Source organism: Vidua chalybeata, chromosome 9 (assembly GCF_026979565.1).
Source record: "Vidua chalybeata isolate OUT-0048 chromosome 9, bVidCha1 merged haplotype, whole genome shotgun sequence".
NCBI classification, from domain to species: Eukaryota; Metazoa; Chordata; class Aves; order Passeriformes; family Viduidae; genus Vidua; species Vidua chalybeata.
Window position 1 is genome coordinate 26,935,246 of NC_071538.1, and position 16,626 is coordinate 26,951,871.

At 48.9% G+C, this 16,626-nt stretch overlaps 1 protein-coding gene across 1 annotated transcript; it reads right to left on the reverse strand.

Annotated features, from left to right (window-relative positions):
- Positions 1-458: 458 nt before the first annotated feature.
- LHX9 (LIM homeobox 9) lies at positions 459-12,159 on the reverse strand. Its single transcript, XM_053951028.1, is given in 8 exon segments — positions 459-716; positions 1,870-2,072; positions 7,609-7,964; positions 8,726-8,928; positions 10,624-10,742; positions 10,838-10,871; positions 10,873-10,907; positions 11,931-12,159. Coding segments are annotated over 8 exon segments (1,437 nt in total).
- Positions 12,160-16,626: the final 4,467 nt, after the last annotated feature.

The window sequence follows — 16,626 nt, forward strand, 5'->3', positions numbered from 1 at the left end:
TTTGGGGTTCTTAAATGCTGTAAATGAACATACAATCCTGAAGCAGCATTCTTTTGGCTATAATTAAAATGGTTTTTATCTGGTTATCAGGGAAGAATAGAATCTTCTTCTTTTAAGGGGGGAGGAACAATCAATTTTTTTCAAGGTTCTGGAAATAAGTAACATACAATTTTAAGAGGCACTTATTAGAATGATTCATCACCTTCTCTTCAGTCATTTGATAAATTTAAAGAATTTGAGTACAATTTACCAACAATAAATGTTTGTATATTATAGCAACATATTACTTCAAACTCATTTGCCAGGTGGCTGCAGATGCTACACATCAAGCTGTTTATTTTCCCAAATATTTTGTGGGTTTGTTTGTTTTTAAAAAGGCTTGAAAATAATAATAATAATAATTATAATAATAATAATAATAATAATGAAGAGTAAGAATTTAAAAAAAAAATGAACTGTTAGAAAAGGTTCGTTAAGGTAGTTTGTGAGGGGCTCCCGGATTCGTGGCTGTCCAAGTTAGAGGTCACTGATGTCACTACAGTGATAGTGGGATTGGTCAGGTCTGTTAAAGTGGTCGCAGTGCCGGGTGGAGTGAGTGCGCCGCTGTCTGCTGAGGGCGGTGCCGGGAGCGAGGTGCCGTCAGCTTTATCGACACCCCCATTCTCCTGCCGCAAAAGGTTCCTTCTGAATTTGGCTCTTGCGTTTTGAAACCAAACCTGCAAACCAATCCCAATGGATTTCTTTACCGATGCTTGTTTTGCTTTGCTTATTTTTGTCTTTGTTCTTGCTTTTTAAATTCATTTTTGATGTTTGATTTTGTGTGGCACATCACCTAAGTCATTCTATAGCTTTTCTTGCTACTGGTGGTACTGACTATCTGTGTACAGGCCCAGTGCTTACAGCCCTCAGAGAGCAGCCTCGAGAAAAATCTGCTCGCTCACTTACCCAAAGAAAGCAACTCTCTTGATGGCCACGTAGTGGTTCTTGGGTTGGGTAGCTTCGGGGTCAAGACACATAAAGATTGAGGCAAAGAGTGAGTGAGCAGATTTTTGCCAAGGCTGAAAGCTTGCCTTGATTATTTGAAAAGGCTGAAGAGGAAGGAGGGGTAATTACACCATCCCTGTCTTACAGATTGTTGATATGGGTCATCTAGTCTTTCTGTTCTGTAAGGTTCACTGGCAGTGTTTGAGGTGACATGTAACACGGACAAGAATTGCTGCTAATAGATTCTCCTTCTACCTCACTTGCTGCCCTTCTTTGGCACTCTGCATGTAATACACACCTTGTTTTAACTTCACGGAGCTATCACAGACCATATAGGGATTTTTAACATAATTTTCTAGGCTGTCCTTCACAGGGAAGTGCCTTTTGACTATGCAGGCCCTTAAGGAAAACAGTTGTCTAACAAGCATTGAGAGGGCGAGCCAGCTGGTCCTGGAGGATCATATTGGTCAAAGCTTGCTTCAAACACATCAGGGATCTGCTTACTGAGGGGCCACATTAACTCTACCAGGGGAGCCCAAAGGCTTCACCCATAAAATCAGTAGATTTGCCACCTCTATGCTCAGTGCAGTCATCACAGAGAAACCACCCACCCCAGGAGATCTAAGAGGTGGGTGGACTCTGAAGACATTCTCTTCATGATGAGGATGCAGCTAATCATAAAGCACAGTTTGGTGTTTGGCTGCCTCGGGGCAATAAGGCACACACATTTGGCACTTCTGCTACGTAATACCGTACCCCTCTGCACACCCACTAGGGACACACCCAGCAAAAGTATTTCTATGTATTTCGCTATAGTTACACATAAGGGGAAGGCTATTGGCTAGTAGGGGAAAATTCTGTCAAGCCTGTGATGTGGCTTCTTACCTGCAGAACTCTCTTGGTCAGGCCTGTTTTCTGGGCAAGCTGCTTGAGGTCCTTGGCATCTGGGTTGTGGTTGATAGCAAAGTAGGACTTCATGGTACGAAGCTGGTGGTGTTTGAAGGAGGTACGCATGCGCTTTGTTTTCTGGGATGGGGGATAAGGCTGCTGGTCTCTGTCCAGGTGATCTGCCTCATTCTCATTACAACCTGTTGAATAAACAGAGTGGAACAAGGAGTTAGTGGCCATGCATCATGTAGGATAAATTAATCAAGGCAAAAATCTTGAGTAACAGGAGAGAGGAAGGAAGGAAGGAAGGAAGGAAGGAAGGAAGGAAGGAAGGAAGGAAGGAAGGAAGGAAGGAAGGAAGGAAGGAAGGAAGGAAGGAAGGAAGGAAGGAAGGAAGGAAGGAAGGAAGGAAGGAAGGAAGGAAGGAAGGAAGGAAGGAAGGAAGGAAGGAAGGAAGAAGGAAGGAAGGAAGGAAGGAAGGAAGGAAGGAAGGAAGGAAGGAAGGAAGGAAGGAAGGAAGGAAGGAAGGAAGGAAGGAAGGAAGGAAGGAAGGAAGGGAAGGAAGGGAAGGAAGGGAAGGAAGGGAAGGAAGGGAAGGAAGGGAAGGAAGGGAAGGAAGGGAAGGAAGGGAAGGAAGGGAAGGAAGGGAAGGAAGGGAAGGAAGGGAAGGAAGGGAAGGAAGGGAAGGAAGGGAAGGAAGGACTAAGATGGTACGAGGAAAAGTACAGATGTGATAATTGATGAGACCAAAAGAGATCCAGAATATTATCATTTCCTATCATTATCCTACGTCCCCCAAGCCTGTACCTACTAAGGGCAGACTTTAAAAGTTCTCTCTCCTTTGGCATTTATTTCAAACAAGTCTTTTCCCTGAGGTAATGGTTTTGCTTTGGGCGCTCAAAGAGTCATTTGAAATCTCATTCATATTTTGAAATCTTACTCATTGAAACATTCTTAGCTTGAGAGAAGAGTAAAGGTCAAACCAGCATTTTGAATGTTCCTGAGCTTTTCCCCCAAATCACAAGCACCTAGAAAAAGAGATGTACAGCAGGAAAGTTTGTTATGACAGTTCATCAAGAAAGCTGAGTTTTTTGCTGATAAAATGAATGCTTTTGGACTCTGCCTGGGAGTATATATTAACTGCTTGAAACCCTTCATCTGTGAAACATATCCAGGAAGCAGTTGCATCAAGACTTGATCCAGACCCCCAGTCCCAATCAGCAGTAGGTCTTAGTTAGTACTAGTTTAGGACATTTCTATAAGCAAGCAGCTAGGGGCTCAAAACTTGAAGAGTTTCTCTTCTTTCCCTGATTCAGTATTTTCAAAGTGTCTATGAAAGATAAGTTTGTTTCAGATTACATGTTTCTGGGTTTGAATTGTACACAAGGGTTGCAGCTGTTTGGGGATGGTGGCATCATTACTTTATATTGGAGAAAGAAATTACAGTATTAGCAAAAAGAAAAGTAAGAAATGCATCTGTGCTTTTCTTTTCAGCTTAAACAAAAGGGTTAGCAATTTCTAGGATCTCATTTTATAAAGATAGTTCAGTCACCCAGGAGAAAATTAATGGTGTCATCATAACAGGGAATATTAATTAAAGAAGAGCTAATTAAAAATGTTTCAGAATGTCTGTAAATTAGACAGTTTCATTAGTTGCTCATTTTGATTTTTGAACTGCTTTCCAGTAGTTACTAGATTATTTACAAGGCCTAGCTGGTCCCCATTCCTAATTGAGAGAGGAGAAAGAGGGAAGGCACACAATACAGAGAGACTGATGTCAGCAGTGCTGAAAACAGAGGCAAAGCAACTTGAAACCACAAGAAAATAAAAAGCTTCTTGAAGGTGTTTTCTCTTTTGAATTATAAGACAAGTAAACATGAACAGATGCTGGTAAGACAACACTTTGACAGAAAATCAGGTGAATATTTAATTATAGCTAGCTTTGCTCCTAGTCTTGGTAAGAAGTATATCTGTACTTTCAAACAAAGTAAGCTGACACTTCTGAAAAGACCAGGAGTTGAAAGTTGCTTTAAAAACAATTTCAGACCAGATTTGGATTGTATTTACTACTTGTTTTCACAAGCAATCACACTGCCTTCAGTCAAACTGCGTGGGCTGTAACTTATGAGCTGACATAAATCAGAGTACCAGAATTCAGTCCTCAGGTTTTATTTCAGAGTTGCAAGCTGCTTGTTTGTGTTGTTTTTCTTGGGCCACTCAGGCTTATAGCAGCAACACCAAGTTCCTTAGTCTCCTCTGTCCTGCTTACTGCCTTTCTTTCTGTACTCTACTCTTTTTTTCTTCTTTTTCTTTTCCTTTTTGTCAGTGGTGTACTTTATTTTGGGTTTTATTTTCAAGAGAAAATGAGAAGAGGGCTCCAAGTATCTTCAGACAATCCTGGTTTATACAATGGTTACAGCTCATTCTGTTTTATACAGTGTGTGTGGTTTGGCCACATCATAGAGCAGAGTCTTACACTATCTTCTGGAGAACTAAGGGAAAGCACAAAGTCAGGCAAGACACTGCTCGTATCTTTGCAGCAGGATTGGAGGGTTGTTTAATTTTTGCTTTCAAAAGAGCTAGAACAGTTTGCTTCTTATTATCAAGAATTCTTCAAGTGAACTCTTCATAGTTTTTCACACACACACGCACATAATGAAATAAGTAAATAGCTCTTTGAGGAACAGATGTGTAAAATATTTTCCTAAGGGAATCTTCTTCACTATCTCATTTCTATATCCTCGAAGCTGTAAGTCAACACAGTTTCCCTTAAAATACATATTAATTATATGATATAAGATGTAATATAGAGAAAGCCTTGAATGTTTTAAGTACTTTTGAATAGTTTCCTCCATTTTTCACATTAATTCCAGACAGATTGCAAGTATGAGTGATTTCTACCTCATAACATTTTGAGTTATTTATTGTTGTGTTTCCACTTTACAACCGAGGGGCTGTGAAAAAGAAATTAAACTAGCAAACAAAATACAGAATAGAAAAGTTGTTGTAGATTCTGCAGCAGAGTCCGATTTTCCATTCTGGATCAGGGCTCAGTTCCCCTGTAACATAATGTGCACACAAATCTAAGCCAGGGCCTGCTGGATGGCTGTGAATACACACATGTTCATGCTCAGCTGGGTGGAACTGTTGGCTCCATCGGAGTTTCGTTTTTAAAGCTCGGGGTCGTTTTCCATAGTGGCTCGGCACATGGTATGGACACCGCGGCTGGGACTGTTGGGGAAGGTACTCGGCTTACTGCGGAGGTCAGAGCCGCGGTGCCCCCAGCCCCGGAGCGCCGCGGGTGAAGAGCTGCGGGCGCGGCTGCGGAGCGCGGTGGTGTCGGGCTCGGTGCGCTCTGGCGCAGGAGCGGTGTGCGGGGCAGGGCTGTGCCCGTGCCCGCGGCTGTCCCCATCCCCGCGGGGCGACAGGGCGGCACACCGCGACACGGCACGGACACCGTCCGCCCGCCACGGCCGGGGGCTGCGGGGCCCGCTGCTCCCTCGGAAGGCGGCAGCCATGTATCCGATATTTAATTTCTGCGGACTGCTTGCCCTTTGTAAATGATTACGTGCAAGAGCAGTTACTGAGTCACAGGGCAGAGAACGAAAAATGTGTGTAGGGAAGTGGCTGCCAATTAGTTAGAGACTTTTTTTCTCTCAAGAAGCGGTTTCATCTACTGCAACTCATTTCGTAGCTGTTCCAGATTCGCTTTCCTCCCCCTGGATTTGGGGCGCAGTGGGTCAACGGGCTGGAGCCGTTTGCACCGCATGCACGGTTTGGCTGCAAACTTTTTCGAGACCATGTGTCAACCCTGGACATAGCTAGATTATGCTTATAAAAAAAGAATAAAATCACGGCCCTAACAGAAGAGATTTCTCAGCCATCTAGCCTGAGTCCAAAGCATCAGAGCGTTTGTTGATTTGTTTTGGTTTGTTCTCTTTTCTCTCCGTTGCCCGGAGGATTCTGTGAGTTCTCAATTCAGTGAGCTGTTTTCATAATGGGCGGTGCTTTTTAATCTGATTTGGAGTCTGTGGTACATCTTATATGGCCCGTTGTTGTAAAGAAGGGGAGTTTTAAGACCAGCACACAAGATTATGTCAGCGTTCGCGAATAATGTCTCTCTTGAGTCCTGATCCGAAGTTTAAGGGGAGCTTTATCATATCCACAACCCTTCATCTTACCATAACTTCTGATTCTAATTTTAACGCTAAATTGTCCCTAGGATTATTTCCCTTTAGGAATCTGGGGAATCGGGTGATGCTGTGTGGACCAGGGATAGAGAGCAGAGCAGAGAGCCGGCACACGGGAAATCCGCCATTGGAAGCTGGGGCTGAATGAATCCTGGCTGCGCTACAGGTTCCCTTTTCTTTAGCAGCTTTCAGGATTGATTGGAAGCCGCTCCGTAGCCAGGGATTCCAATGTCATCTTCAATTAACAAGGAACAATTAGCGCAGTGATTACCCTGGCTCCAAGGTCTACGCATCAGAGGAGATGAAATCGCCTTGCACAGCTCCCTGGTTCCCAGCTAAAGCCTGTTTCACGAGCGGCCCCAGAGGAGGTGCCGGGGGAGGGGTGGAGAGGGCAGGGGGGCGGTGGAAGATTCCTTATGGATCTCAGTGGCAGCGGGTTGAACCTGGTGCAGAAGAGAGAGCTCCGGGCCGAGAGCTGTGCACTGTTACCGACCCGCGATTGTCGGAAGGGGAGGCCCTGACCCCTCTCCCGGCTCCCCATGGGGCCAGCGGTCCGCAGCCCTGGGCCCGGAGCCCCGGCTCCCTGCCCCAGCCGGGACGGCTCCACTCTTCTCGGGGAAGAGCATCTTGCATCACTCCTGCTTCCCACGGCTTTCTTCCCTCTGTTACCGTCCGTGGGAAGCTGAAGTTTCCCTAAAACGATTTTAGAGTCGGGAGTTTACCAGTTCATATTTACCCTTTCTGCTTTCGTCCTTCATCTAATGAAACTCTGCCTCAACTGCTTGGTCATACCTGAAACTCCTTTACCTCTGTCCACTAGCACTGTTTATACATGGTTTGGGTACTCAAGTGACTAGAGTTATAAAGGATATTTAATACAGGGCAACACTTGTCCCTTTCCTACAGTTGAGAGAACAGAAATCATTCTCCTTACTTACATTTGTTGGGGTTTAGTTACAGGAAACAACATTTATTCGTTGACCTCTTGTACAGTTTGATCATTTATGTGTCAGTAAAACAGAATTATTCAGCCTGAAGAATTAATCACTATAAAGTCAATATATAAATCGAGTTATATGAATATTACATTGGCATTGTATAACCATATATATATATATAACTTTTATTCTATTATTTACTGATTCATTTGGTTACTCCTAATTTGAGGTTTAAGTGGTGAAATTTTTTTAGCTAATCAAATATTAATAATGATAACTGTATCTCTGAGATTCCAACAGAGAAAGCTATGTGGTTTTGGGGTTGGGTTGGTGTATTTTTTTTTTTTTTTTTTTTTTTTTTTTGGTCTTTACCCTGGGAAGTGGCTAAGTTTGGGTGTTTGACATTAATAGGCAAAGACAGCCTTTGAGGAGGGCTGCTGTTAGCTTTCCTGCAAATGCTCCAACCCTCAGAGGGCTGTTTGTTTGATTTTCCAATGGTTAAGCAAGATTTGGCCTGGCTGAGTTATTCACGCACTGCCTGGCTGAGGGGAAGCCCGAGAACGCTCTGTTCGGAGGAGCGGGAGGCAGACTCGGCGTGTGTTTCTCACCTGAGTTGTAGCTGACGATGTCCACTCCCAAGGCAGGGCTCTTTCGTTTCCTGGGCCTCCCCTTCTGGACCGTGCCGGTGCCGTTGAAGTAAGGCAGGGCCAGCCCTCCGCTCTTGGCAGCCAGCTCGGTGTAGCTCAGCTGAGGGGGGTATTCTCCTTGCAAAAGGGACTCGAAGTGGGCCCTGCAGTAAACCAGGTTGTCCTTCATGCCAAAGTGATCGCCCGTGGTCAGAGTCTTGTTGCAGGTGGTGCAGGTGAAGCAGCTCAGGTGATAAACCGATTCCCTGGCTCTCATGACCATTTCAGAGGCTGAGATCCCAAGGTGGCAGCGGGCACATCTCTGCACGGAGAACCTTCTGAAGGAAACAGAAAAGTGGGCATCAACTAGAACGGCAAAGGCAGAGCTTGCCCCGGTGCCTCCCGCCTTCCCTCCCGGCCACGTGAGGGAGCCTGTTCCCGACAGGGTCGCGCCCCCCGGCCCCAGGACGGCCCGTGACACCGGCTGTGGCCCCTGGCCCGCCTGATATCGGGACAGCCTCAGAGAACCGGCCCTGAGGTCCCAGGGGGAGCGCCTCGCCCTCCCCGCCGAGCCGACCTATTCTCCCAGGACTTCGGCGAAGGCCCTGCCGCCGCCCGTGAGCACGGGGCCAGGCGGGCCGGAGCGGGGGGAATCGGCCCCCCGCTCTCCTGGCGTTCCTGTCAAGACGAGAAGAGCCGCGGGGCGCTGGCCAGGGAACAGATGTGACACACGGACAAGCGGCGCCCGCTCCCCGGGCCCGGCCGCGGGGCTGGGCGGGGCGGCGGGCTCCGGCCCTCGGAAAAACCGGCAAGCTGCGGCCAGAGGCGAATTTCGGTCGGGTCTTTACGGAGGGAAAAACCGCCGAGCAGCGGGAGAGCCTTCGCCTGTGTGTGCACCGCCACACATGCTCAGTCAGCGCGTCCCCTGACGGCCCGCTCAGTTTGGAAACGTGCGAGACTTTTCTGAGGGGACTAAGGATTAAGGAATCGCTGACTGCGAAAAGCTACCTTTGAAAGCCCGTGTGGAGAAAAGAGCATTTCGGTTCACAGTGCCTTTTGAGGGGATGTGTTTTGAACGCATGAGGACTGATTGCTGTACCTGTAGTAATCCTCCTTGCAGTAAATACTGCCGTCCTTGGCAAAGCAGGTGAGTTCTGACTCCAAAGCCAGTTTACATTCACAGCACTTAAGACACCTGAGGTGCCATTGTTTGTCAACAGCCAGCAGGTAATATCTGTCTGAGATCTTCCCTCCACAACCAGCACACAAAGCAGGCTTCTCGGGGCTCATGGGGGGCATGTTCTGCAAAACAACCACACCACAAGGGATGAGACAGGGAGAGAAAGGCAGGCAGGCCGGGCTGGGGACGGGTCCTGCGCAGGGCCCGGGGCTCGTACAAAGGCACGGCTCTCTGGGACCAAACTCCTGGCTCCCGGCGGGAAGTTTAAGGGGGAGCCGGGACCATCCCCGCTAGTGAAGTGTTTACCGTGATTCACAGTAAACCTCTCCTAACGATCTCATGTCATTTCAATACGTGAAAGCAACGGATTAGGCCGCAGTAGGAAAAGCAGAGCCCATTCTTTTCTGAGGTTCTGAACTTAAAGTGTGAGGCTTCCCCCTTTTTTTAGCGTTGTGATCTTAAAGCACTTTACAGGAACAGCATTTTAAAGTAGAAAAATACAGGTTTGCTGTTCCTAAAGTTTATGGCAGAGGGTTCAGGCTTGCATTCATTGTATGGTAAATTTTCACACGTATTTAAACGAGCCGCAACCGCGTCTCTAAAGAAATATAGGCCTTTTAAAACAGAAGTAAGAGAAAGGAGGCAGGTGGATGGTGTAAAGAGCAGCGAGTATGAACGCTCACCAGCCCGGCCAGGGATGTGGGCAGAAAGGTGGCAGTTTCAGGGCTAGTTTCAGCTCAAACGAGTATCTTTTTCTCAGTAAACTTCTGCGAGTTCCCATTGATCTGCTCCCCACGAGGAGTGCCGCTCGGGACAAAGGGAGACAGAGGAACGGCGGAGACAAAAGCTCGGCCGTGAAACTTGGGGCAGCTTCTGCGGATAAAGTAACAGGGGGGGAAAATCCCCAACATTTTGTTCTAAAGTCTCAACTGTTTTAAAGTGGCAACTCCGCATTCATTTTTCAATCTGAAGTTGTGTTCCTCGCCCCCTTTCCTTTTTAGCAATGGAAAGGTGAGTTAAATTTACATTGCAAATCCTCATGTAACAAAGCATGAGTTTATTTAAGAGAGGGGGTAAAGGACCCCATGTCCCAAAACCTTAAAACAGTTTTCCAGGCCGTTACTTTGTGTGCAGAGCCTTGTGAGCGATCGGCGGAAGCCCTACAAGTTGGAGAAAAAGAGATCTCGGTTTGCACAAAGCCCAGCGTGACACTCGATCTCTCCGCCATCCCTTAGTACATATCTGAAAACTTTGGTCCTTTTGAGTAAGTAAAGAGGAGATGTTACTTTCTAAGCAAGGTAATCGGCCGGCATAACACTCAGAGAGAGTGGTGCCTCCGTTTCAATCACACACTTCAGACCAAAGACAGTTACGAAAAGTAAGTAGTCGCGGTTTGAGGTTTAATTTAGGAGGTGCCAGAAGCGCAGAATAAAAATAAAGCACACCTCGGGAGCTCCAGCTGCAGCCCTGCTCGCAGGGGCAGAGCGGCCACAGGCAGCCGAACGGGGGCAAAAGGCTGCTCCGCCGCAAGGGCTGAAACCTCGTCCCTGCTACGGTTTAGAACAGTTTCCCCGCTAATCCAGAGAGCACACGCAGCGACATGGATTAGACAAATGTAAAACCGAGCCTGGCCAGCACAGCACCCAGCGTTACGGGTGGGTTTACAGGGAGCGTCGGAAGGGGTTCCACAAACAAGGGGCGACAGGGAAGGGACAGAGGGAAGCAGCGTCTTTCTCTTCCCCAAAGTCAGGGTCTGTCCCGATGCGGGTCCATGCTTGCAGGGATTCCCTTGCAAAGAGCGCCAGCTCCATTCTTACCGTATCTCGGCCGTTCATCTGTCCCCCTTTGGCCAGGCGGGACTCGGTCTTGGATCGCCTCTCCATCTCCTCCATGATTCCTTGGATGTGGCCTCCGGAGATCCCGTGGAAAAGCATGGCTGGGGGACGGAAAGGACAAGTATTTTCTTCTGCTCTGCACCCCACTATTTCCATATACAGACCCCAGAGTCTTTAGATCATCCAAAATGTTTACACCGAGGCACACAGCGCAGGGAGGGAGGTTGCAAATAGAAGCTTCTCTTTGCGCAAGCACTGAGGGCTTCCTGAAGATGTGCAGAAAACAAACAAGGGGGAGAAAATGTAATAATAATTAGTTCAAAAAATAAAATAATAAAAGCTAGCTAAAGGATCTTTTACTGTTCTGGAGAGCTGGGGGCTTCAGACTGGAGAGACTTGGACCTGGGGCAGTAAAATCAGTCGGGAAAGGATATAGTTTTGAATACAAAGAAAGCAAAAAGAAGTGCTATTTTCAGCAGTCCCTGGTTGCTTTAAAGTTCCCAGTGCCTGTAGGTTGGATTTGGGACTGCTGCTTTCCGGAGCTCTGTCCAATTTGTTAAGAGACTAAAGCCAGCCCATTTTTGATAATTTAGTAGGAGGAGTTCTCTCCCTTGAGCTGCCACTGATTTTTATTCAGACAACAAAGACCTGTCATACTCCTCTCAACCCCTAGTGATGGGCAAGCAGTGACAAACATTACGGTCGGGGCTGTGGGTGGGGTGGGATTTATTACCTCCCCCAAACACAGAGTCCCGGGAGTTGGCGGCGACGGCGCCTGGCGAGGGGCAGGGTGGCCCGCTCTCCCCCCCGGGGGCCCCGCTCCCCCCGGGCCGCGCCGCGGGAACCTCCGTTCGGCGGCCGCTCGGGCTGGCCCCGCCGTGCCTGGCTCCGCCGCGGGAACGGGAGAAGGAAGAGCAGCGCCCGTGCCGGGCCGCCGAGGCGGGACGGAGCGGCCGGAGCGCTCCCGGCGGGCCCCGGGCACTCAGAGGTGCTGAGGCGGGGGGCAGCCGCGGAGGCAGGCGCGGCCCGGGTAGTTCGAGCGCTTCCCGAGGCGCTGCCCTCCCTGCTGCCCCGCGGTGCCCCCGCCCGTACCCGCAGCAGGATGCGGGCACTCCGCGGCGCCAGTCCCGGCCGGCCGGGGACGCCCTGGCAGGACTCTCTCCCCTCTCCCGCTCCCCGGCCGCGGACTGCGAGCGATCATTGTGTGCAGGGCACCGGGCGATGCATTCCTCCCAGGCTAATCTCTCTGTCTGCTCTCCCTCCCCTCCGTTCCCCGTTTTCCTACTTACTTTTCACACCACTCTTCCTTGCCTTTCCCTGAAACAGCTGCTGGCTGTTTCCTGACACCTCGATCCCTACTGAAGGATCTTCCTGGCGGCAGTCCTGCGCTCCCTGCTCCATGGGGAACACTCCACACCAAACCCTAGCGCGACTAGTGAAAGAAGTACCCCAGCCCCCACTTCCTTTCCAAAGCATCCCAGAGACATCCTCAGGGGCTCCTCGAGTCACCTCTTCCATGTAACCCAAGATTCAGGCAGCAAGTTTCCTCCCCTCTCTTTCCCCCTAAGTAGCTAAAATTAATGTTATTTGCAGATTGAATGTTGTTACATTCCTCCGAGTGCCAGAATACAGCTCATAAAACACAATTTCACACAAAGATGAAGTCAATCAAGTGAAATAAGCCGGGATTTTTTTCTCTGTTGGCACACTAGACCCTGGACAGCAGGGCTGCTATTTACTGTAAGTAATGTAATTAGCCCTTTTGGATGGAAATCAATGTGTTGTATATATGTGTGTGTTTTAATAAGAGAGTAATAGCTATAAAACCAACGAGTCTCAAAAAGGGCTGAGGGAATCTCCCTTAAAAAGGGCAGATCCCTCCAGAAGCCGTAGTCTTCTGCAGAGCACTCCCGGACTGGAAGAAAAAAAATATCTGTGTGTGGGGAAGGAGGAGGGAAAGATAGGCTTTCCTTGGAGAAAACAAGTCAATTAGCACAATAAGACATCAGGAAAAATAAACAAGGTGATTCAATCCGGGACACGGGAGCTATTCGCTCGGGATCCCCAGTCCTCCTCCACCTCCTCCTTCCCGTCGCCGCTCCGCGACACCCCGGCTGCTCGGGGAGACGGGCGGAGGTGCTTCCCTCTCGCCCGCAGCCCCGCCGGGGAACGGGAGCGCGGCCGGCATCCCCGCGGGGCTGCGTGGCCCGGGCCAGCCCTGTTGCGGAGCCGGCGGCTTTGTCGAGCGGCCCGGGAGGAGGGAAGGGAAGCGAAGGGAAGGGAGGGGCTGCGGCGCTGCGGGCGGGGGCGAACCCCTGTGCGACAGGGTTCGCCCCGCTCGCCCTGCGCCCGGCAGGTACCGCCGGCGTGCGCTCGCCTGGCTCGGAGAAACGCAGCGGTGGCTGTCGACAGAGGTCAAAAAATCTCCCTTAGAGACGAGTTTGTTTCTAATCGTTGCATATAGTCTTTGCACTCTACAAGCACGTTCAGGGTTTGTTCTGGGTGTTTTCCCCTCCGAAGGAAATTGTTCTTTATTCTCCTCCAGTTATGTTGTCGAGGTAACTCACCCTGCCCCTGTTTCACGTTGCATGTGCTCTCCTGGAAATGGTCTGCATTTCCCGTGGCATTCGAGTTGCCAAAGATACCCCGGCGTGTGCCGACCCCCACCCGCCCGGGCCAGCCCCGCAGAGCCCTCTCGGAAGCGCCGCCTCTGTCCCGCCGTGACCGTGTTCCTGCCGGGCTGAGGACCGTCAAACTCATCGTGCCCGTCGGGACCGGGGAGGGATCTGAGGCAAGCCCCCGGCTGCCGCTAGGCCCAGTTCCATCGGAAGCTAAAGTGGGGATCCTGTGCCCCCCGAGCAGGTTGTGCCCTCGCCTCTGGTGCCTCGGGTGCGGGCACCGCTGCCCTCTCCCCCATTTATCTCGCGTTTGCTGTCTCGGGTTCACCGAAACGCTCTGCAGGTGCGGCGTCAAAGCATCCAAGGCAGAGACACGGAAAATATTGCTTGCTAAATTCCCGTCTCTACCTTAGCTCGACGGCGCCGTTAGGAGTAATTGGGCAGACTCATAACAAAACTCAGAAATGACTGAGCCTCCTCCGGTTAGACACACTTAATTAATTAGAGGGTCCTTTCTTTCTGCTCCATCAGGTACTGTTAAGGATACGCTACTAGCTACTGCTGCTCCAGTAAAGGAGGCCAGGGGTTTCCAAGGCGTTTTCTGATTAACATCCTAATGCTGGCAGACCACTTCTTACCTAAAGGGACACTAAAAGTTTGTTGCTAGCATCAAACGTGACTTCTCCGTTTCCAAAAGGCCTGTAGGAGATCAAGGTAAATCTATTTCAATGTTCCTGAGATCTCATTCCTTGCTGTGAACTGGAGCTCCGCTGCTCTAAGGCAGGCTGGTAGCGAGAGGTTGCCATTATAGCACGAGGGATTCCGTACAGTTTTGCTGGTTTGCTTGGGGGGTGGGGGAGAGAAAAGCTCACAAAGAACACGACAGGGAACCTAAAATCCAAATCTACGAGCCTGTCCCTCATGAATCCATCGGCATTAGCACTTTGCCTGTGAACGACAGTTTCTCATCGCAGGGCGCTTTTATCTCCTTTTGCCGTAGCATTTGAGAAAGAATATCTGATGTGCAATTTTCAGAATATTTTAGTAACGTGACAGGCGCTCTCGGTCTTTTCCTTTCTTTAAGGCTCTACCCGAACTCCCCAAGCTAATGGGGGGCTGATGGGGAGGATGAGGGATACATCGCTGTGGAGGTTTCCACAGGTACAGCGTTTGCCTGCCCACGCAGGGCTGGAGAGCTCCCGCGGACATCCCGCTGGCCCGGCTGCCCGCAGCTCCGCGGGCGCTGCCTGGAGCCCCTTCCACCTTCGCAATTAGCGTGTGCCCTGGGAAGATTTCAGCGTGCGGTCCCTGGGATCCGCTCTGCCACCGAGCCCGCGTTCTCCCTGGCCACGGGCTACGGGCTAAAGCCTATCACAGCGTGAACGATCTTGTGTTTAGTTCGGAGGATTTAGGACAAGGTCTATATGCAAATTAATAATTGACCAACAATAATTAGGAGAAAGGGGAGGGTGTCCAGGCGGGGGGTGGGGGTGGGGAGGAGGAGGTGTTCTTTGAGGAAAAGTGTTTTGGATTTCGCCTGCCGCATTTGAGGCCGTGGCGTGTCCGGCTGCAGGCGCAGGGCACTGCCCGAGCCAGCCGCCTCCCGCCCCGCAGGGCACCAGAGCTTCACACCCTCTCCGTCAGCACCTGAACTTTTCAAGACGCTTTCAGTTTAATCATTTCCAGAAATTTAACGCGCGTAATAATAACAGCAACAGGATTACGATCCTGTTGCCTGCGAGTCGGGTGGGTAAAGCCAGGTCTATTTTTAAATCCTAACGCTATTTTCTGCTCTACGAGCTTGTGGTGGAGTGCAATGCTATTAATGATCAGTCTCATCTGTTTGTAAAGTCCGCGGGCACTGCAACCAATCTAGACACAAAGAAGGGAAATTTGAATAGAATTACATCTCTTGGTGGTGGCACCAAATGTAGCTAATATCGTTTTCAGTATTCAAATAAGTTGCGGTTTATTTCACCTCAATTTTAAAAAATATATATTTTTTAAGACATTATTTTAAATTCCACTTCGGAGTCAGATACAACGTATTTTACCATCACCATCTTTCTCCTCCCTTGAGTCCTCTCGAGTGTTCCGTAAAGCAACTTTCGGATCGCTGTGCTAGGGACATGTTAAAGCCGGTGCATCGCAGCCAGACTCGGGCACCAGCCCCTCTCCTGCCCTGCCAGGCTGCGCGGGGCTGGCCGTGCGAGGGACACAAGCGCAGGGTGTCTTTAACCGTAACCGGCATCGGATTAAAACTCCCCAAACCTCCAATGTGCTTGTAGCTCCCGGTAATCTGAAAACATGTCAATTAAGACACATATTCTTCTGCATAGGGAGATGATACTTAAATAAGAAACAACTAGGTGCTTTACATAGAAATCCCAAATATCTTCCGTAGCCAAGCGCTGTGACTGACCACAAACAAGTGATCACACAGCCAGAAGAAAGCAGGAGAGGCAGATTATTGTCTAACATGAAACTGTTCACCGCCCAGGACCTCAGCACTGTCAGCTCCATAGTTGTCTGGTATTTGCTGTAATCGTATTTGCACTCCGCTTGTAATTAAGCCATTGGAAATTATCATATTTTGCTGCTTTTGAAAAGGAATCCCTTACAGACTGGATTACAGACAGGTGAAAGAAGCCATTCCAATAAAAAAGAAAAAATTAAAAGAAGCACAAAAGAAGGGGCTTTTTTTTTTTTTTTTTTTTTTAATTGAGCTGAAAGGCTCAGGCTTCTCAAGCTGAGCTATTTTTCTGTTAAAACATAGATGCATGAAATGTTATCTGCGAATACATCTGGGACAAGTACCATTCTGTGTTGTTAAAAAAAATCCCAACCAAGCAAACAACACCACGACGCCAAAGAAACACCCTGCAAATTACATCCGTGAGGTCCAAATAGCTGCATTGCTAGCAAAGACTCATGCAGGAGCTTACCTTGAGACCTTAGAAGCTTCTTCCAAAATTGTACCCTCCTTAATGAGTGATGAGGGATGGGTTTTGAATGGAGAAGAGACGCAACGATCTAGCCAGTAGATGGAGGTTGTTCCTTGCTCCTAGCAGAGGATCCCTATGTTAATTAAAATAAACAAGCTGCTTGGTGGAAAGATTTTTTTTCCTCCCTTCTCTCCCTCTCTCTTCCCGCCCTCTGCATAGCCTCTGATACAGAACTGACGTGAATTTCTAACCTCTGACCTTTCGCCAATATGCACTGATACCTGCCTTTTATTTTCTGTTTGCTTCGAAATATTTCCGAATACAAAATAAATAAATAAGGAAGAAGACTGAATGAAAGCAAAAAAATAAATCCCACCTCTCGATTTTGGCTGGTTTGCTGGATTTTCTTGATTAGCTGTCTC